This window comes from Leptinotarsa decemlineata, unplaced genomic scaffold, assembly GCF_025532065.1.
Source record: "Leptinotarsa decemlineata unplaced genomic scaffold, Ldec_3_MD MMD2_tig00026361_RagTag_RagTag, whole genome shotgun sequence".
Taxonomy (NCBI): Eukaryota; Metazoa; Arthropoda; class Insecta; order Coleoptera; family Chrysomelidae; genus Leptinotarsa; species Leptinotarsa decemlineata.
This window is the reverse complement of record NW_027412704.1, coordinates 2,063,615-2,086,538: the sequence shown is the minus strand read 5'-3', so window position 1 is coordinate 2,086,538 and position 22,924 is coordinate 2,063,615. Positions and strand designations below refer to the sequence as shown.

Genomic DNA, 22,924 nt, shown 5'->3' with positions numbered 1-22,924 from the left:
GTTCAGCCCATCTGGGCCTGGAGCAGCAAAGTTCTTGGAACCCACAAGGGCTCTTTGAACGTCATCCGGGGTTATCGTGTTGCACAGTTCATTGAGCTCAGGCTGTCGAAGCTCTCTGTTGATAGCTTCGAACTGCGCTAGGGCTGGAGTGTCTAAGTTGAGTGGCTGCGGGTGTTCATAGATATCCTTCCAGAAGGATTCCACCTGGATTCAGTGGTCGGCGGATTATCCACACGTGGAGGCTCTTGGAATAAGCGAGAAGGTTTCTCGCGGAACCTAAGGTTTTCCGCGATACCTCTCGTTCACCTCACTAGTGACTTCTTAGCAGTCACTAGCATTGGTATCCTATCAAGGTAGTGCTGTTTGGTGGTCAGTAGCACGCTTTGACTTAAAGTGTGATGGATACGTCGTAGTTTGGCGGCTATTCGCCGCACTGCGGGCGTGAAAGGCCTATTGGCCGCCCTGACATCCATCACACATTAGATACGAGACGCGTGTTGTCTCGCCGACTTTTTCTTAGCCTCCATCTTGTGTACACGCCGTTCAATCTTCCGAACCGCAAGGCCGGGATTTCGTCCTTCCGATTCGGAAAGCGATTGGACGACGTTATACACGGCGATGTTGATTTGCCAGATGTCAGCCTCTTCTGACATCTTCTTCTTTCTTCTTTCTTCTTCTTTCACATCACAGAGCATGCAATCTCGCCATGTAACCTCTTCGCGCGGGCTCACTACTCTCGTAGCAATGCATAAGGCTATCTCTTAGCTCATGTGTCCACTCAAAATGTCCGTTTTCATTGCCAGGGTTGCCATCGGTAGACAAATCATCATTATGGGCCCCACCACCTTGCTTCTGACCCCTCCGAGCGGGTCGATTGTGGGGGCCCCTTCCATGATTATTGGGAACCAAGTGTTGGGTCCACCGGGTGGTTAGCCCTGTGGACCCATGGCCGGTACCGGAGGGAGAATAGAGTTCTCCTTCCCGGGTGCGCCTGGGCTGCCGGTCCGGTTTTGCACCAGTTGCTCGGGTAAGTGGTGTCGCAACTCACCAAAGGCCAAGGGTGTTAGTGTCCATTCCTGCTATTTTATTATTATTATTATGGTGGCCTTTAAATGGGTGAAGCGCGCGGTACGTTGCCCAAACAGAACACCCATTTTGATTGAGAAATTTAATTATTTGCACGTATTGTCAATTGCTGTAAACGTCCATGGTGATTTGGCAAAACAGACTGAATACATGAGAATGAATGACAACTAATTTGACAGATGTAGATGGCCGTTCCTGTAGGAAGACCCTGTATAACTTCTCAGTTTTTCATAATCCCATTATTCCTGTTGAAAACCGATCCATCCCTCTCCTTCTTCTTCGGGGTTTGGATCTAATCTATTGAAACGAAGAAGTCAAAAACGCTTTCAAAACAACCAGAAGCAATTATAAGTGAAACATTGGGTGGGTAGAGTTGATCTCGAACTCCCATTAGGCAAACGTCGCCGCATAAGCTATTAATATTTTCCGATATGAGTGACAACTGTTTCGCGGTTGAGTATTTGATTTTCCTCGGAACACGACGTGGTAATGGAATTTACGGATTGCGCAGATCAGGGGTTGGAGGATGGATGGAAATCGTGCCGTATATAAGAGATTATTAATACAGACTTTATTTAGTTAATGACTATACTCAATTGCAGCAAAACACCCTTCAGCTACAGGTGAGCAGACGTCAGTACTTTCAACTGCGTTCTTCATTTTCCAATCGCAGGAAATTTTGGTGATTGTGATACTGAACCAAATATTTGAACTGTTTTGTATTTGCAATTCTTATTGGTGTGAGATTGCTGACTTTGTTTCCAGAAATCTTCGAGTATACTAGCAGGTGAGTTACAAAAAAGATCCACTTCATTTGGGATAACTCTTTAATAATTAGTAACCTCTGTAAATTTAAAAAAGATTTGTAACTGACCCTTGACAGATATTTTTGTCAGTTTTCTTGAACCTTTCTGGGACTCAACATTTCTACTGTCTTCATTCTCAAAATTTTTTAAAGCTGTACTATGCAAACGAGTGACGGATTTCTTCAGGCAGTGTAATATTATCAGTAAGTGGCAACATTAATATCAGAAAGGGAAATCACACATACAGCAATTTTTCAGTTCATTCAGAATATCTTGTTACAACTTGAGAACAATAATTTGGCATTGGGATTATTTCTAGACCTGTCAAAAGCTCTTGATTGTTTGAACCACACAGTTCTTCTTCAAAAGCTGGAATCATATGGCATACATGACCCTGCGCTGAAATGGCTTAAATCATATATATCAGGTAGAAAAAAAATGGTGTTAATTAACAAGGAATTAAAGCTGAATCAGATATAAAAATCAATCAATACTGGCGTGTCACAAGGTAGTATAATTGGCCCAATGATGTTTATCGTTTTTCTCAATAACCTGGAGGAGATTTGTGGGGAAAATTGCAAAATGACAAATTATGCGGATGACACAAACTTGCTGGTCCATGCAGTGGACTATCCCGGTCTGATATCCATAACTGAAGAAAACCTCTGTAAGGCAGTGAGTGGTTCAGGAGAAACAAACGTATATTGAAAGACCAAAACTGTAATGTTCAAAACAAACCATGCAGGATTTGACTTACCTCAAGAAATTCGGCTGACGGAAATTTCACTCAAAATAGAAAATGAGTGAAAATTCTTAGGACTGCACATAGACAGCACACTGAGTTTCAACAGTCATATTCAAAATGTTTGTCAAAAATTGAACTCAGTGTTGTAGTCAATGAGAGTTATTGGTCAGTATGTCGACACAGATGTAATACAAATGGTCTATCATACAAATTTTGAATCTGTTTTTAGGTATGGGATTATTTTTTATGGAGATAGTAGAAATGTTAAGCAAATTTTTATTGTACAAAAACGAGCCTTAAGAACTGTGCTGAAACTAAACTCAAGAGAATCATGTAGAGGCAAATTCAGTAGTCTTAAAATACTCACACTTATAGGAAAAATAAAAAAAACACGTCAACAATAGTTGACCCAGAGCATGTCACCAATTTTATTAAAATGGAATACCCTATATGGTTTTGCATTATCACATACTCCATGATTAGCAGAATTCAACGAAGCTTATGGTTCGGGAGCTACAAATTATTTGAGTTGGAAACGAGCCAGCCTGAATAACTTTTGAAATAATGATTTAAAGGAAAAATAAAAAAACAGATCTTGCTGATGACTGGACAATGCGAGAAAAACATTTTCTATAGTAAATGTTCTTCACATGGTTGAAAATCTCCGGAGTTATATCTTCATGACATTCTCTCTCAAACCTTCTAATGTTATTGATTCTATCTCGTACACTTTCGACTTCAAATGACCCCATAGAAAAAAATCTACAGGAGTGAGATCTGAAGACCTTGGTGGCCATTCTGTAGGGCCTCTTCTGACAATCCAGCCACCAGGAAAATGATCATCCAAAAATTGTCGCACATGAGCTGCATAATGAGGAGGTGCACTATCCTGCTGGAAAACTATTTCGTTTTCGAATAAATTTATATCTTCCTCAATTGCCCTATTGATGCATGGTATTATTCAATTCTCCACCGTATCCAAATATCTATCACTAGTCAAATTATCATTGATAAAAAAGGTCCTATGAGGTGGTCACCTAAAATTCCTGCCCAAACATTCAGTTTTTGAGATCGTTTGGTATGAACTTGACGGTATAAATGAGGGTTCTTATCACTTCAATGTTGACAATTTTGCCGATTTACCTCTCCATTTGAACTGAACGTACATTCATCCGAAAAACAGATTTTATACAATAAATTCTGATGCAAGTTGATCCGTTCAGTGAGACTCTTACAAAACTCGATACGTCTAATCTTATATGGATGAAATTTGTACTCATGAGGGATCCTGCAAACATTTGAGAATTCTCGAGATACCTTAGTGAGAAATTGCGAATTTCTATTACTCCAACGTGTCCTAAAACTGCAGTACATATAGTTTCATCTTTGACAGCTCCTGAACGGTTATGCTTTTTATTATTAACAGATCCAGTTTCCATAAATTTTTTCAATAATTCCGAAACGTATTTGTGTCGTACATTTCTTCCTGGATGATTATCATTGAACATAGGAGCAGCAGCTCTAGCACTACCATTCTGGTAGTACAAACTCACTATTTCGATGTTTGTTTGAAGGTGATTGGCAATGTTTCATGATGAATTTCATTAGTTCGGACTTCCATTGTCTACAATATAAAATGATTTGAAATCCCTGAAACAACTAAAAAAGAAGAATTGAAAATGAATAGCTGAAAATAACAATAATATTAATCAAAATAAACCTGAAATGGAATAATAGTGAAATAAAATACAAGTAATAATAGAATAATTGAATAAATAAGAATGAAGAAATGAAAAAAGAAAATAAAAATAAAAAATGGAGAGATTTCAAGTCACGTTAGTTCACGACGTTTCGATTGTTAGTATCTACAATCGTCTTCGGGTGATGACTGGACTGATTCCTCCGAGAGATGACTATAGGTCGTTCGAGTACTTTCACTTATCCCCGCTTTCCATTTTCCGCTTCACTGGTACCGTGGGAGATGACCGTTTTGGCGGGAGTTGGCCATTTTTCGCTTGATGATGGGTTTTCATATGTTGCGTATTTCTACGCTGGCTTGGCTGAATACGTTGTTGGACAACATGTATGCGGCTTCCTTGAATTTTCTCCTAAACTAATGTTCCTCTCTGTGCAAGATCTCAGCTTGGGACTCGATGTTGTATTGATGGGTCCAAACATGGTCTGCTATTCCTGATTTGCTGGTTTCCCCTTGCTGTGTGTGTTTCTTGTGCTCGGCAATGCGAACATTCAATGGCCTCTTAGTTTCCCCAATATAGGATTTTCCGCACTCACAGGGTATCCGATAAATATAATTCTTGGAATCGCAGTCCGCGTTTGGTGGCCTGGTTTTCGTGAGGCTGCTACGGATAGTGTTACCGGATCTGAAGCAGGTTCTGATTTGGTTCTGTATTTGGAACCAATTCTTCTCATCCTCTCCGATAATCCTCTGATGTAGGGAAGTGCAAGCACTGGTTGTGACGGCTTCTCTTCCCTGCTGTCTTCTAGCCAAAGTCTTTTTTACCATCGCTTTGGAGTAGCCATTCCGTTGAAGATCATTCTTGATGATGTCTAGTTCCTTCTCGAGACCTTCCTTCGTATTACAGAGCCCAAAAGCACGGTCTAATAGAGTCTTGATGATTCCTCTTTCAGTCGATTGATGGTGGTTGGATTCGTGGTTCAAATACTGTCCCGTATGAGTGGGTTTTCGGTATACAGATGTTTCCCACTTAGTGTCGGTCCTCTTCACCAAAACGTCTAAGAATGGCAATTCGTTGTGGATTTCCTCCTCCATTGTGAAATTGATGGAAGGTCTCACGCTGTTGATGTGTTTCAGGAAGGCGTCTAGTTCAGTATTCTCATGGTTCCATATTATGAAGGTGTCGTCAACATATCTTCACGAAAGACGATGTTTTTCCTTGTGATGGTTGTATTAAGGGAAGTAAAAATCTAGACAAGTTTTGAGTAGCCGAATCTCTGGAGCTGATGATCGGTCTAAGCGGAACGTCCTCCTTGTGGATTAAGGGTAGTCCATACAAGTGAGGAGACTTACTGTGGTGCGGTGTTAGCAATGATCTTTCCTTGTCCGAAAAATAGACTTGGTGTTTTTTCAAAATCTGGTACAACTTCCTTTCGATTGATGCAGTAGAGTCCCGTATTGCCGACCACAAGAAACACACACAGCGAGGGGAAACCAGCAAATCAGGAATAGCAGACCATGTTTGGACCCATCAACACAACATCGAGTGGTCCCAAGCTGAGACCTTGCACAGAGAGGAACATTGATTTAGGAGAAAATTCAAGGAAGCGGCATACATGTTGTCCAACAACGTATTCAGCCAAGCCAGCGTAGAAATACGCAACATATGGAAACCCATCATCAAGCGAAAAATGGCCAACTCCCGTCAAAACGGTCATCTCCCACGGAACCAGTGAAGCGGAAAATGGAAAGCGGGGATAAGTGAAAGTACTCGAACGACCTATAAATAGTAATCTCTCGGAGGAATCAGTCCAGTCATCACCCGAAGACGATTGTAGATACTAACAATCGAAACGTCGTGAACTAACGTGACTTGAAATCTCTCCAATTTTTATTTTTATTTTCTTTTTTCATTTCTTTATTTTTATTTATTCAATTGTTCTATTTTAACTTGTATTTTATTTCACTATTATTTCATTTCAGGTTTATTTTGGTTAATATGATTGTTATTTTCAGCTATTCATTTTCATATCTTCTTTTTTAGTTGTTTCAGGGATTTCAAATCATTTTATGTAGTAGACAATGCAAGTCCGAACTAGTGAAGTTCATCATGAAACATTGTCTATCACCTTGAAACAAACACTCATATCATAAATAGCAATTTTTACATATCGAATTTCAAATAAAAATATGTTTCATCCGTAACACGATGGGCGAAGGACGGATCCTCTACTATTCAGTAATTAAGTGGATGACATGAATGCCAGTAACAGAAAATGCTTTGAACTATAACAATAAGCGACAATCTTCGACAACATCAACCAATGACCCTCGAATCGATAATGAAAAAAATTCCTTCCCACCGATTAAAATTCTAGCAACCCCAGGAGCTAATCCTCTCGTCTCGAGTCAACGAGGAACAATCAAAGCTACAAAACGATTAGAATCCAGGGGTGTTTCGCCCCGTGCCGTATACTCCACTGAGAGGCTTTAACCACCCCGCATTCCGCGCTGCCGGGAGCCAAGAGGGTTTCATTGTAGCGAGCCGGGGGGCCGCCAATAAAGCTCATTCATTTATCACTGCTGATAAAGCGCTTCTTTGGAGTTCGCTTGTCCTTATATGCGAAATTTAAATGGAAAAAAATTGGTCGTTGACTGATTGTGCTGTTTGGGAAAACAACAACAAATGCAGTGTTTGACTACACTGTTTTCATACAGAGGTATGCCTAGTAATTTCACAGTATTTCAAGCGGAAATTTACGGTATTGAATTGTGTGCGGAGAGATTGGATAAATCCAACCTCACTCACAAGTCAATAAAAATATTCTCGGACAGTCAAGCGGCGTTGGAAACTCTTGGCTCCTGCCGAGTAACGTCTAAATTGGTAGCAAATTGCCAAAAACGACTCTCCTCGATAGGAAGACTTAACAGGTTGTCTCTGATCTGGATTCTTGGCTATACTGGCCTGGAAGGTAATGAGTCTGCTGATTCCTTTGCAAAGGAGGGTGCTGCAAGCAGCTTCATACGACCAGAACCTGTCATTGACATCGCTCTAGGCTTTGCCAAACAAAGATTGAACGCCGCGTTATACAAAAATTGACATTTTTCAGTATGACCATTTAAAGTTTTTGACGCAGCATTTTGGCCAATATCTTAGCAAATAACTGGAAAAAAGAATGCAATTAATTTTATTAGTTAGTTTGACTATCTTATTTAAGTTATATACTGAAAACATGCCGGTAAATTATGGAGTTATTTCGCATAGTGCCACTTTTGATTTCCGTAAACCCACCTGTTTTAGAATAATTACCCATTACTACCGAAAAATCAATAATGGGAGTTAGAAAAATATAATAGAAATAAAAAGAAATTATGTCATAGAAACAAGAAAAAATATTTATTTGGCAAAACAATTAGGTTAGAAAATCTAGAGAAAAAAATTGGATTGGATAATTTAGGAAACACTTGTTACATGAATAGCATTTTACAAGTGTTGTTCATGACGAAGAATTTCAAGAACGAAGTTTTAATGATGAACGAGAACGGGAATGTGTCCTGCCTATTCATCAAACTCAAACAACTGTTCATGCAGCTGCAGTTTCGTAAGAAGGTATCATCTTTCCCTCCAACCGATTTCCTGGAGTCTTTGAAGTCCACTAGATACTCGTTAGGACAACAAGAGGATTGTTCCGAATTCTTGGGGTTCTTGTTGAATACTCTTCGTGAGCAAAACAATAACAAAATCAATACTCTTGACCGCTCTGGACTGAATGATTCCGTACAACCCATCTCGTCTTGTGTTTGTAAATCTTTTGCTGGAAAAATCCTCACTTGTTTACTTTGTGGTAAATGTTCAAGAAGTACTGAAAACTTATGTGAATTTCTGGAACTTCATCTAGCTTTTCCTAATACGACTAATTACCAGTCCGTGCAAAGCTTATTGTTAAATCATCTGAAAATGGAATTTTTAACAGGTGATGATCGACTGTATTGTCAAACATGCGCCAAACTAACTGACTGTTATAAGGAAACAAGTATAGCTGAGGCACCAGTCAATCTAATAATAACACTGATGATTTTCAAACAAGACTCAACCTCTAACGGAAGCAAAAAACTCTTTGGAAGGTTCGAAATAGATGAACATTTCAACCTAGCAGACCACTGTTATAATATTCATGCAGTCATTGTTCACTGTGGTTCTGGCGTTGAATGTGGTCATTATTACGCCTTGGTCAAAGAAGACTGGTTTAAGTTCGACGATAGTCGTGTCACGAAGTGTTCTGGCGATGCATTGAATTTATTGGAGCCTCTGGAGACACCCTACATTTTGTTTTATGAGAGAGAGGACATTGTTAGATCAAGATCTTCAGATGATGTGGTGCTGCAGGTTTTTCCGGGTTTTCCTGCAGCTGAAAAAGCGAATGCGCCACTGGAATCAATGAAGTCTCCCCGGAGCGCCAATTAATTTTTATTGTTGTATTTATTTTATTTTTATCGTTGTTTCAACACATTGTAATAATTTTATAAATTCTCTACAATATTTTGGATGAAATTCAAATGAATATCAAAAATAATAATTCCCTGGTGATAAAAATTAGGTTATAATCAGTACAATCAAGATACACTTTAATTATGTAACGTTTTTCGTTGAAATGCAAGTTTTAGGTATGTATAAATCACAATTTTTGCCGGTATTACTTAAATCTTACAACAGTAATAATGAAACAAACTTTAAAATTAAACATGAAATTTAAATTAAAAAAAAAATAAAGTATTTTTCAGAAAATAAAAAATGAACTCTTCTAGAAAATAAACTGATCTAGGTACTTATGCTTATATTAGTGATACCAATAATTTTAATGAGATCGTTTGAAATACGTAAGTTGTATCAAAATTATCGTTTGGTACATACATACTGCTATACTGCTGAAATATACTTTCATAGCAGGAGGTATAATAACTGGGAATCAAACCAGCATTAATGAGGCTCCTTATGTCAGTCTTCTTTCTTTCGGATATTTCCAATTCACGCTGATAAAGCGGTTTGCGTTTTGTATGACAATTATTTCTATTTGTTCTTTTACTCAAACCAAGCTCTTCAAAATCATCAAAATACGATGTCTTGTACTGTATTTTTATCTCATTATGTTAATTATTCTCAATTTTGATAACTTTTATGTCTGACAACTCTACAATTTGGCCATCTACATCTTTATTTAGTCTAGGAACTGGTAGTTGAACTGGTAGTAACCCATTTCATTTACAATGAAAGGTGTTCCACGTTTTTTAGCGCCTCGAATAGCAGAAATATATTGCGAAGGCACGTATATGGCCCCAGATCTAAGACATCGTTCAACTTGTTTCTCTATTACAGAATGTACAGAATCTCCCTCATTCTGAGTATGACCGCGTATCAGGAACTTTTGTGTTATGGACTTAATTTTTAAGTATTGGACTGCGTAAATATACAATCCGATAATAAACTCTTCTGCTGACCACAGCAATTGTCAGAGTAAAAAGTTATGTCCAGACATTTGTCGGCACAAGAAGATTTTTTTTGCAAATATTTTAATACACAAGTACATATTTCATTTGCTTCTTGGTGTCCTTAAGATTCATCCCAGAAGAAGCATTCAGTTTTGTCAAGTTCAAGCTCAGAGATGGTAAAGTTCATGCAATTCATTTTAGACTTATAATAAAACGTAGAAATCTCTAGTTGTTGACAAACTGTTTGAATTGGATATTGAGGCTTTAGGATCTGAATAGTTTTCCTTGTTTGGAATTGCTAGCATTAATATTTTTCTACCCCTATCTCTTGTCGGATTCATTTTGATAACCTTGAACAAGGAAGAAAATTCTTTCCTCAAATGCAACAATGAAATCCAAATATAGGAAAAACTATTCCCGAAATCTCTATGAGTAATAGGAAAACATAATTTAGTTATAATTCACTATAACAATATCATTTGAAAAAATTGTAGATGTCATATTTTACAAAACAGTGGCGGTATTCTCAATATGACGCTTATCTAACAAAATGAAACATTTTCATCCTCTTTACTGTGTGTGCCTCCATGTTGTCTTCAACAATCAAAATATTTGTACCGTTAGCATAACTTGTAACGAATGCCGAGTTTGTTTTACTGATGAACGTAATCAGATCATCAGCAAATAACAAGAAAAAAAAGGGCCTAAATTCGAACCCTGGGGAACTCCCTGCTTTATATCACGATCATCGCCGGTACATTGACCAATTCTCACTTTTTGTCTCCTACCTATAAGATAAGATCTCACCAAATCATGTGATACCCCTCTTACACCTGATCTATAAAGCTTGGATAGTAACAGTTCATGGTCCACACAATCAAAAGCACGTGAGAAATCTATAAAAAGGCCCATGACACATATAATGTTATTATCTACCAAGGCTATGGCTAAATTTTGGTGGCACTCTAGTACTTGCCCTGAGGTAATTCATCATCCACTAGAGTGAATGATAAAACTGAAGTGTATTTTGAATTATGTTTTCCCAAAACTGATATAAAACTGCTAATCCCTCAGAAATGGTTGATCCGATTTCCAGAAGTGGACTAGTGTTGGACAGAATACTGAAATATATGTCAAACAAAATTTAGCAACACTTCCATTTCCTGAAAAAATATATAATGACCTCCATATACAGTGTGTATATAACAACGAAAACTTAACAGACCCGTTTTTGAATATAAAAAGTAAGATTTTTAAAAAAAGCTCGGACACGTCTATTTCTAATTGAAGGGGGACACCTTTCAGACTAATCAGATTTTTTGTAGAACGCACCCCCTCGGAGGGATGCGTCCGACAACCCTTATTTAGATAGGGAAAGTAGGTCGAGTGGCACCTTGTTTTAAAGGTCTTTCGAATACCTTCACAACTCTATTAAAAAAAAGTTTTGTAACGTTAGTTTTCGAGATAATTTGAAGTTAAAATTGCCATGTTAATAATACATTAGACAGACGAAACTTGTATGCCTAAATAAAAAATTTTTCGAGCAGTTCTTCTTATCAGTTTTTTGTTAAATGAAATCCCTTTTTTAAAATCAATACCCACTCCTCTTCTTCCAGTTTTCATTAGTACATCGTTCGATTGTTTTGTTTAAACGGGTTGTGTATTGTTATGTGTTTGAAAATGCCTTACACTACTGCTGAAAGGGTTCCAGTTATTGCTTTATTTTTTGGCAACGACCAAAATGCTAATAGAACATCAATTTTATTCAACGAGCAAAACCCTGGTAAACACCTAAGCAGAAATCACGTTCTGGATTTGGTCACAAAATTCTGGGAGACAGGTTCGGTTTTAAATAAGAAAAGAAATGTTCAGAGAAGGGCAGTGAATGACGATAATGCGATTGGTGTGATTAGTCAAGTCATCGCCAATCCCAGGTTAAGTACTAGAGGTTTATCAGCAATGGCCGGAATAAGCCATATGGGCTCATGAAGAATCCTTAAAAACCACAAATTCCATCCTCACAAAATTAAACTTGTTCATGAACTCAATGAGGATGATTTTGACCGAAGACAGGAGTTTTGTGAGGGCATGAGTGAGAGATTAATGCAAAATTTCGAGCTGCTTTATAACATCTGTTTTTCGGACGAAAGCTCATTTTATTCAAATGGTTGCGTGAACCGTCACAATTGCCGTTATTGGTCGGATGAAAACCCAAGACAATACGCAGAAATACATACCCAACATCCTGAAAAGTTGAATGTCTGGGCAAGAATATTATAGACAATCATATTATAGTCCATCATTGATGGAAATTTAACCTTCTTGAAGAGGCAATACAACCTCGTATAGTTGAAATAATTGAACAGGATCCAAGATGTCAAGATGAATTCATCCATTTTCAACAAGACGGTGCATCACCCCATTATGCCCAGCAGGTTCGAAATTTTTTGAATAATTTAAAGGACAATGGATTGGCAGAAGAGGTCCGATTGAATGGCCAGATTTAACACTACTGGACTACTTTTTGTGGGGATATTTAAAGTCTAAAGTTTACGCTACACAGCCAGCCAATTTGGATGAATTACGTCGTGGAATTATTGATGAATGCCGAGCTATAACTCCTGAGATGTTGAATAATGTAAGAGCAAAATTCGAACAAAATCTTTATTGTTGCATGGAACAAAATAGCGCACATTTTGAATATTTACTCTAAATTTCCTATGTGAGTTACCCTTATTAGGTGTTACTTTTTTTGTGTGTGCTTTAAAAACAATTATTGGGATTTATTAACCCTAAAACAGTTTTTTAAACTTTTCTGTGTCATCAGCATTCAAGGAAATCAGCAGGTTGTATTCGTTGTGTAGGTGAGTTTTTAGTATGATTCACTATTTTATCAGAAGCATAAAATATCCACGTCAAAAGGCAACCTTCATAAGGAGGTGCCACTCAATTTACCTAAAATGTAAGGGTGGTAACCAACCCCATCCCCCGAAAAAATCTCCTCGTGATAAACAAATAATTCTTACTTTTTTACGAAATCAAATGGACACGTATTAGCAGGTTGTCATAAAAAGCAAAACGTAAATTGTACCTTAAAAACAATTTGATTTATTTTAAAAAGAGTTGAACTCAATAAAAATACCTTTAAATCTTCAAATTATCTCGAAAACTAATCGTTACAAAAATTTTCTTTTAACAGAGATGTAAAGGTATTCGAAAGACCTTTAAAACAAGGTGCTACTCGACCTACTTTCCCTATGTAAATAAAGGTCGTCGCCCCCTCCGAGGGGGTGCGTACTACAAAAAATCTGATTAGTCTGAAAGGTGTCCCCCTTTAATTAGAAATCGACGTGTTCGAGCTTTTTTAAAAATCTTACTTTTTATATTCAAAAACGGCTCTGTTAAGTTTTCATTATTACACACTGTATTGTCTCGTTGAAAAGTTATAACTTATATATATTATATCAAATTCTCACAGACTTTATTTTTCAGAAACTATGTCAACGGTTTCATCAATGCTGATCGTGATTTGTGGTTGTGCAGTAGTTTGTCTCCTGTCAGAAGTTGGATCTCTCTATTTGCCAAAGAAGGTAATTATATCGTGGGTCTCATCTTTTCGAAATCAGATCACTCGGGTTGACTTTAAAATAATCTCCCTCTAAGAATTAGTTTGCAACAACATGGAACAAATTCATTAAATCAAAGGTGTTGTTTCTTTCGTAAATATGCTCGAACACGTCGATTAGTATTTTGAAGTGCCCTTATTTTCATGCAAAAAAAATTATACAGTGTGTCTCAAATACGAGATATGACTTCATCGATAATTTTTTTTAATGACAACCCTGTTTTTTTAATTACCAAATCAAACTCTATTTCCTACACCAACAACTGAAAGTGAAATTTATAGCATAATAGGGCTAAGTGGGGTAAATGTAAACGATTTTTGCATTTCATAATTGAACATAAAATATGTCGAGTTGAACAAAAAATTATTGATAACTGTAATAGTACCCATACCGTTCCATCTGTTTCGAACATTTTTCCCAAATTTCAACTTCATGTGAGTGTTTTTCTGAGTTTCAACAGCTGTTTACAATTACCCCATCAAAAAATAGACTCTACCTAATATAGGGGTAAATGGAAACACGTTATTCGGAGTCCTATCAGTTTATTGGTGAATCTAGTAGGGGGAAATATGAACAGCAATGAGAATAAGCATTTTAACTTCACATAATATACTTTACTTGCCTGTTCACAATTACCCCTATGATATTTGGTACCTACGTCTGAACCCCGGTATAACGTACAGTTTACCAAAATAATGAAGGTCAGTTTAGTATAAACGAGTTTAATGCTTACAAAATCATTTTAATGACAAAATTGAGTCAAAACAAATGTTATTTTTCAAAAACACTCACTGATCCAGGAAATATATGAATTGTTTTCCTTTCTTTAATTGAAATTTCTGGATCAGGTAACAAGGCTTCGATCATTTCAAATTCAATTGAAGAGATATCAGTTTCTTTCTCAATATATTCAGCTCCAATTCTGTCATTGCGTCTGAATCCAACAATTTCAATATCTCCAGTTTCTTCATCTACATCACGCACACGACAGACATATTTATAGGATATGCTACTCCTGGATCCTCCGAGGAATTTAACTAATAAGTAAATTCCAGGCTGAATCAAGTGCCACTCAGGCAGTCTATATTCTACCTCTGGATAGGTTTTAGCTACAACTTCTTCTGCCCCTTCATCTTCATTGAGGTCTCCTTCAGAGTCTTCATCATAAGGAATCACTTCGTTCTCTTCCCCGCTTTCACTATCTTCCTTGCGCTTTCTCTTGAGCTTTTCATTGGTATTCTTTTTCATGCGGGGTCTACATTTTCGTGTGGCTTTTTCTTCTTTCCTGCGTTCTGCTTCTTTCAATCGCTCTAAAACTTCTTCAGTCGTTAATACCTCTCCATACTTGTCCTGTTTCAATCTTGGAATGACCTTCTTCGGCTCAGCAGAAGTTTTGCTAGAGTCAACGTTCAAAGTTTTAACGATTGCTGATGAAAACATACCAATGATATCTGAAGCTACAGTGATACGATTAGCATTTGAATCAGCAGGTGTAAACGGAATTGATTGAAGTTGTTTCACTTCCGCTTCTTCTGGAATTTCTTCACTGTCATTCGATTCTGGTTCGACATCAGTGATTTCATACTGTAGAATTTGACCATTTTGTTTATCAGCTTTTCGCTGCTGTTCTTTGAATCTCATCAGATCAGTAGGATTGAATTCATCCTCTGGAAACTTTTCAGCGTTGACTGGAAATATTCCAGTGGTAACAAATCCGCTAATAATATTTTTTTCAGTGAAAGACTCTTTCCAGACTTACCCCAGAAGTTCGGTGAATTCATTTTTCTTCAATCGCCCTGCTCCAAGCCCCATGTGTTTCTTTCCATGGGCAATGAGTTTTTTCTCCCAGCAGGTTTTCACCGGACCGAAAACACATTTATCTAAGGGCTGAAGCCTGTCTGTCAAATGGCTTGGAAACTTGAATAGTATGATTTTATTTTCGAGTGCACATTCAATGATTCTCAAACTTATGTGACTTTTGTGTCCATCGTACAAAAGTAACGCATTCTGGTCTGGTAGATTTTTGACATCTCTCAAATTTTTCACCCATTTGACAAATACAGTTTCAAACCAGTTGAAGAACTGGGCTTCTTCCATCCATCCATTGGTGGACACAGAATAAACAGTTCCTGGATAGGCCTTGGGTGAGGTCCATCTAGCTTGCACTGCACCGCCTTTGAAAACGATAAAGTGCGGCAAAAATGAACCATCAGACGCTACACAAGCTAAGACACTTGTTGACTCCCTTCCAGACCCACCAGAAACTCTTGACAAGGTCTTTCCTCGTTCCCCAATGGCTTTATCCTGGAGGGATCATTTCCAAAACCGCTTTCATCAGCATTGAAAACAAACGCAGCATCATCAATTCTTTCTTTAATAACCACCTCTTTTAATTTTCTATAGAAATTATAGATTACTTCTGGTTTTCTCTGATCCTTTCTTGCTTTTTGAAGATGCTCAGGCTTTTTGAATGACAAAGTTTTATTTCTATTCATGAAGCTATAATACCAGTCTAAGCCAGGCCGGCCATCCTTGAAAGATGTTTTCAAATGTCTTTGTTGGACAGATGTTGCAATGAGGTCTCGTAACTCTTCTTTGTTACATGGATAACCCATCCGTGCTCGAGCTTTCAAACATTCCACTATTTGCTCCTCTACTTCGGTACTTAAGGCAGTCCTGCTCCCATTTTGGTTTCAGGTACATTTCGGCCCTTTATTCTATGGAATACAACTGCTACGGGAATATTATATTCTTGTGAGGCCTGACGATAAGTTGAATTTTTATTTTTAACGTCACTGACTGCCCTCAGGAGATCGTCTTTAGAGTATCTCTCCGTCGTCTTCTTCTTTATATATTTTCTAGGCATCCTTCTGTTTGTCTGGAATTAAATAAATGCGCTTTTGTAGTGGTAAAGTGTTGTTTACATTTACCCCAAATTGGCGTTCACATTTACCCCTTGTGCATATTTCAAAGGGGTAATTGTAAACACTCATTTGCTCAATTCACAATGATAATTTGGAGGTTAGTTCCATGAAATATACTTCTTCACATCAAATCACTACCATCGCAAGCAATATTCACTTGAATACTCACCTCGAAGCACTTTAAACACTAACTACCGGTACTAGTGTCCAAAACGAATTATAAATGTTTTAACACCATCGAAAACTTTTCGTCAATGCAGACATAAAAACAACTGTACGGAACGAAGACATGCGGCTACATTACCGGCTGGAGTGTGTCGACAAGCGTTAGCGCGCGAAAGTGAACAATTTTGAATACTTTATAATACACAGAGTTGTTTCCAATTACCACGAGTTCACAGTTACCCCACTTAGCCCTACTATCTCTAAAAAACATCAGATCTGTCGGCTATGATGAAATTCCTGTGAAACTACTGAAATTCACTGCGCAAGAACTTTCAAAACCCTTAACATTGATTGTCAACATGATGCTCAGTAATGGCATATTTCCCAATAAATTGAAAATTGCTCACATAAAAGCAATTTTCAAAAAAGATGATAGAAATCAAATTGAACATTATAGACCAATAGCTCTACTATCCACCATTAGTAAAATATTCGAAAAAGCCTTTATATAATCCCCTTATAGCGTATCTATAAAAGTTTGAGTTATTGAGTGACACCCAAAATGGCTTCCGAAGAGGCAAATCTGTCTAGATCTGTCAAAAGCTTTTGACAGTGTCGACCATAATAGGTATACTAATAGGCAAGCTTCGTTATTGGACAGACAGAAACCCATACTGGGTTCAACATCCAGAAAAAGTCAATGTTAGGGCAGAGATTGTTGGTGATCGAGTTATAGGACCGATTTTCTTCCAAGAGAATCTTACTGGAGCAAGATATTTAGAATTCTTGCAGGAGGACCTAGTTCCGAATTTGGCTATTTTGTTCCCTTGTCCTATAGAAGCTGATGTCCCGAATAGAAACATCTGGTTTCAACAGGACGGCGCGCCTCCTCATTTTGCAAGACCTGTCCTTGAGTACCTGAGTCATGTATTTCCAGGCAGATGGATTGGTAGAAGAGGACCCTAAGAATGGCCACCTAGGTCTCCGGATTTAACACCTTTGGACTTTTTTTATGGGGTTACTTAAAGAGCAAAGAGCAAAGTGAAAAGCAAAGAGCAAAGACCATACCGGCATATATTGAGGATTTGAAAGAACAAATAAAACAGGAGTGTTGGCTAATTTCCGGCGAAGTAATCAGAAACGTTCAAAACGAGTTTCATTGACGTTTAGGGTATTGTTAGTTAGTAAATGGACAACATTTTGGATACTTGTTAAAGGAAGACTATTGAATTGAATTCATTTTTTGAATTAGATAATGTTTGTTAAATATCTTTTAAAGGACAAGGAGTAAAAAATTGAAATTTGGCAGGCACGTGCAACTTGTTGAACCCTTTAAAAAAAGTCATTAAAAAACAGGGTTGTCATTTGAAAAAATTATCTATGACGTCATATCTCATATTTGAGACACACATATTTGAGAGATTTTGGTTTGGCTGCTGTGCCAAAGCAAAATCTTCGTCGAAGATTGATGTCGATCTTTTTTGTTCCTCTAGTCTCCAGGAATGCGGTAGCTATACATGAGAGTTTTTCTGAGCACAATGAACAGTTTAAAAAATTAAACGTAAGAGCGTGGAATACAGCATCCAAATTGAGGTTATGTGTAGCAAAACAGCATCAATTGTTTGATAAGTGTTTACAATCACGTAACTCTGCATTTTTGAATGGCGGAACATCATACTCGTATGTAGTTGTGATTGTAGTTTTTTCTCTAATTCCCCAGGGTCTTGCACCATATCACACAAGAGAAAGAGTGTTCTTAGAACCTGAGAAGAGGCCTTTTTGTAATGCATTCACAGGTGAGTAGTTGCAAAATGATCAAATATGAATATTTACCTGGATATTATGTAATCTAGAGGGCGTTTGAAATTCGATCCTCAACATTGGGATCTGGGAAACTATGAGAGATACGAAGATGGTTAAATTGGGGCAAAGTTACACATTTACCTGACTAACAATATGCCATTGGGAAAGTTCTGAAATTTCGAGTATATCCGGAGATATCAGGAAAAAACAGAAATTTCGAAAAATGGTTTTATTTTTTCTGGCTTTATTTTTCGAAGGGGTCTAAAATAAATTGCACTTTCACATTGCCACTTTTTCCCTGCCACATAATGGTGTTTTCAGTTCTGCTATCCGACGTTTCGTCTTCCGAACACCAGCATCAACTAAACTAAATTTGGCTTTCATGAATTTCACTCAATAACATTTTGTTATTGTACAAGTCATTAAATTTTTGACGAAAAATGGCTTTCACGAATGAAGAAAAAAGAGATATGAGACAAATTTATTACAAAAATACAGAGTTAGAACATCGGAAATGTATTTAAACTTATATCCCGAAAGACGACAACCACATCGAACTATGTTCAAGTTATTGGATCAAAATCTCACCGAGTTTGGTTCGTTTGAAAAGCCAATGAAACAAAACAAAGACAGAATCAACAATCAAAGTTTGATAGATGAGGTGTGTATGAGATAAATTAGACAGTGTGTCTTTGTCAATGAAAATAGACCTTGAGCAAATGTTCAAAATGCTGGCTGTCCTAACACTGTTTCTATCGTATTTATCAAAAATTTGTATCATATCTCTTTTTTCTTCTTTCGTGAAAGGCATGATAAGAATTAATTTTTTTCAATATCTCCAATTTTTTGAAAAAGATTGTTGACTTATGATACATCGTTGGAAAGGTAAAATCTGGTTCTATTCAAAACAGAAAGGATCCAATGTAGCGCCCATAAGAAAAAATGAAGTTGATGATGGTGGCCGGCAGAGGGAAAGTCGGATAGCAAATCTGAAAACACCGTTATGTAGTAGGGAAAAAGTGGGAATGTGAAAGTACAAAATGAAGCCAGAAAAAAAATAAAAACCATTTTCCGAAATTTCTTTCCCAACAAAAACGACATTCGATGCTATCTTGAATCACCAAACCTCTCGCAAATAATTTGCTTTTCCTTCAGGTTGCGGCAAAAAGCGATCCAACTTGCCAGCCCTGGCGGACAATGGAGAAGAGATGGACGAATCCATAAACAGCCTGCTAGAATTGAGCGCGGAACCTGCAGTGGAGGACCTCTCGCGGCAGATCATGTCGGAAGCCAAAATCTGGGAGGCCATCCAAGAAGCGAACGTCGAGCTGAATCGGCGTAGACAGAACCCCAGACTACTAGATGGCGAGCAGAACGACGCTCCCGTTCCCGCCAAGAGCGCCACGGCGAGCTGTGCCCTGCCACCATGTTACATCTAAATATCGATTTGGTTATTCAAGGGATGTTGGAACGAATAAGTCGTATTGAGGCGAATTTTTCACGTAGACGTCGAGAATACAGGATAATCTTTTCGTGGCTTGCTATAAACTTTCTTAGTTAAATTCTACACTGAGAGTCAGAATTATTATTATTATCGGATTTTTCCACGTCTTTTGCTGGGGCTATTCACACAGGTCCAATATATCATGTGATAATTTGAATTTATGAAGTTTTCCGTACAGTAATTTAGTCTCAAAGATTTCATCATTAAAATTACTACTTTACTTCGTGAAATCAATAAAACTGTTCATAAAAATAATTACATTATCCTTTATTATCCTTTATTTAGCACAAAAAAGCTAATCACATACAGTTACATAGAGTTTGTCAGAATACATAAAATACAACACATTCAACTTGAGTTATTCACAGTTGAAACGAGAGTTGAAAAAAATGCAATGGCTAAAGTCAGTACTCAAATAGATACAGGTAACTTCAAAATATGACGCTTTAAAGTTGTTTCAAAGGTATAGAGAGAGGTTGCCTCTTGAATAGAAACATGTAATTCATCAAAAGCATTTGTAGCTTTCGTAGTCTACATACCTTGGTAATGATAGTTCATCTTAAATGCATTAGTTTTGATTATATAGTTGGCAAGATCTTCAAAACATAGCTTGTTTTCTATTATGTCTTCTAAGTGTTTTACTTTTTCTTCAACTGCAATTTCTTCATTACCCACATTCATTTCATATTAAAACTCCTGTTGTAAAGTTGAACTGACAGATCAATCTATTTTCTAATGTCTTTTATATAACAAAAGATAGTTACAACTCAATTAGAAAAAAGATTAATTCTAGTATAACAGGTAGATTTTGAATATAGGCGAAGCATATGAACATAATTTTTCGATGATATTTGGACAATTGTGACAATCATCACGATCTAGAATTCTTCAAACAACTAAACTCTTGAGCAGAACATAGTTTATCCCAGTTAAATATTTCACATAGTTCATTAACATAAGACAGCAACAGTAGAGGCCCTAAATTAGAACCCTGAGAAACACCTGAGCCAGCATAAATTGACGATTGCATGATAATATTTGCCATGTTTCCGTTGACTACAATTATATTGGTGGGGATGGATGTCTTTTCAGTAAAACCACGTTAATACATTGAAACATAACCCCGGACTGATGAAAATATATTCTACTCTAGCTCCAATAAGAGCCTGCATCATCCTCATGAAACGCCCTAGTTCAAAAGATTTGACAGTATAAATCACAAGAGTTAAAAAAAAAAATCTAAAATGAAATATGCAGTATTTTTGTCTGTGGATATTTTGAATGGTGATTAACATTTTGTTTCAATAGTTTACTTTTCCTTTACTGTTCCTAATATTTCACCTTGTTGAAATGCCATAAAAAATAATGTTCTCCAAGAACTTGATATTCACTTCATTTTATCATGTATACTTCATTTTTTTATGTATCATTTTTGACGATTCTGAATATACCAGTTATGAGAAAAAAATAATAAATTCATATATTTATGGATGTTGATGTTTTATTGAACTGAAATTTGCATTTTTATCTTGAAGACTGACAAATTCATTCTGAAGTGAATATACAGGATGTCACAACAACTAGTATTTCTCTGAAGTATCAGATTGGCTGACCGACACCACTCTGTATCATAAGTTGAGTTGAGTATTCCACAAGGTTACATTCGGAGGTCCAAAAATTCGCAAAATGAACTTCATACGACAAAGCATGGAATTTAGTCATCTCCTGATGATGCTTACTTGGTTGGCGAAACGCGCTAAATGACAGCTGACAGATGACTGTCATATTGAAACACGAAGATACAGCTTAACAAAAGGGAAAAAAATGAATGCAGGCAAAATGGTCGAAACGCATGTAAAACAACGTATTTTGAAATGGCATTGCCCTACCTTCGAGACACCCTGTACACATTGAGGGATCGCACGTTGAAATGTTACAGCCTCGTTAAACTGTCACGTTTTTCAAGATATATTTTTTGTCGCACCTTGTACACATCGACGCCATGAATGTTGTATTTTGACACACCCTGTACACATTGAGGGGTCGCCCGTTGAAACCTCACAGCTCCGTTAAACCGTAATGTTTCTTTCTTAAATGATGTATTTTGACGCACCCTGTAAAACTCCAATGAATGCCTGCTACTTTGCCGCCATGTTTTTTCCTCAATCTGATTTTTCATTCGTCATTTTTAGTAGTCCACTTTCACGCTTCCAAAATTTTCATCTACATTTATTATTTTTATAATTCAACCACGCTCTTGTTTTTGAATCCCTCCGATATTCATTCCATCCTTCTCTGCATCGATTACGCCGCACATGTCCCACTCACTAACGTCTCTCTGAAACACTTACCAACGACGCGACGCGAGACCTTGAAATGCGCCTTGTTCCCCCACTTTGTCCTTTGAAGAAAGTATAGCAATGCATGCAGTCTTGGTTCATCATAGCAGCACTGATGATACCTAGGCAGGTCGAAACAGCGCTATCTGATGTTGGGAGAATCCTTTCTCTTTGGGCTGTGGTGCCTAGTTGCCTAGCAGTAAAAGCTGTTCTGAAATATATGACATTCGATTCAATTTCGGTTCATATTGGAAAACTGACGCCCATGAAAAAAAATCTTGGCACTTCCGAAGTGTGGATCCGAAGTGATGAGGTTGTTATTCGATTGAGTGGAAATCCTTGATCAAAAAGTCGAAAGTGGTTTTGAATACCATCAACAGTGATAGGGAGAGTTAAATGGGCTGTATCCTTTTTGGGGTGTCATTTCAAAAACTAGGGGAAGACATGAAGTTTCAAATGAACTGGACAGTTGTTGTGGGTGTGGTTTCCTAGGAACTGCAATGATTACAATCATTTCAAAGATGGTTTCGGTAGATCATTCTGATCTACCGCCCTTGATTTATTTGTCTAGCTTTACTAATAACAGAAATATCACGTGTTAACTGAATTTTGCGACACTCTGTACATATAATGATACTGATAATTTATTGATCAGCTGAGTGATAGGTTCTCCTTATACTGGGTGTACATTGAAAAAAAATTCACTTAATTTAGTGTGCTAATACAGTCTACCAACACGCTAG

General features: G+C 37.3%; 1 protein-coding gene across 2 annotated transcripts; it reads left to right on the top strand.

Moving 5' to 3' along the window:
- The first annotated feature begins 1,660 nt into the window (after positions 1-1,660).
- On the top strand, positions 1,661-21,299 carry CCAP (Crustacean cardioactive peptide). Of its 2 annotated transcripts, none has more exons than XM_023156952.2 (4): positions 1,661-1,709; positions 13,313-13,410; positions 18,256-18,331; positions 19,494-21,299. In XM_023156952.2, exons 2-4 carry the CDS (start codon positions 13,318-13,320, stop codon positions 19,775-19,777), a joined length of 453 nt encoding a protein of 150 aa, XP_023012720.1. In that variant the 5' UTR covers positions 1,661-1,709; positions 13,313-13,317; the 3' UTR covers positions 19,778-21,299. The 2 variants fall into 2 exon arrangements, with proteins under 2 accessions (XP_023012720.1, XP_023012719.1); XM_023156951.2 differs by having other exon boundaries at positions 1,662-1,873.
- The last annotated feature ends 1,625 nt before the right edge of the window (positions 21,300-22,924 follow it).

Bases quoted from the DNA above. Each gene is read 5' to 3' on its own strand.
- CCAP (XM_023156952.2), top strand. From the start codon at position 13,318: ATGTCAACGGTTTCATCAATGCTGATCGTGATTTGTGGTTGTGCAGTA. The intron at 13,411-18,255 runs GTAATTATATCG...CTAATTCCCCAG, and splicing joins CTCTCTATTTGCCAAAGAAG to GGTCTTGCACCATATCACAC. The intron at 18,332-19,493 runs GTGAGTAGTTGC...CTTTTCCTTCAG, and splicing joins TTTTTGTAATGCATTCACAG to GTTGCGGCAAAAAGCGATCC.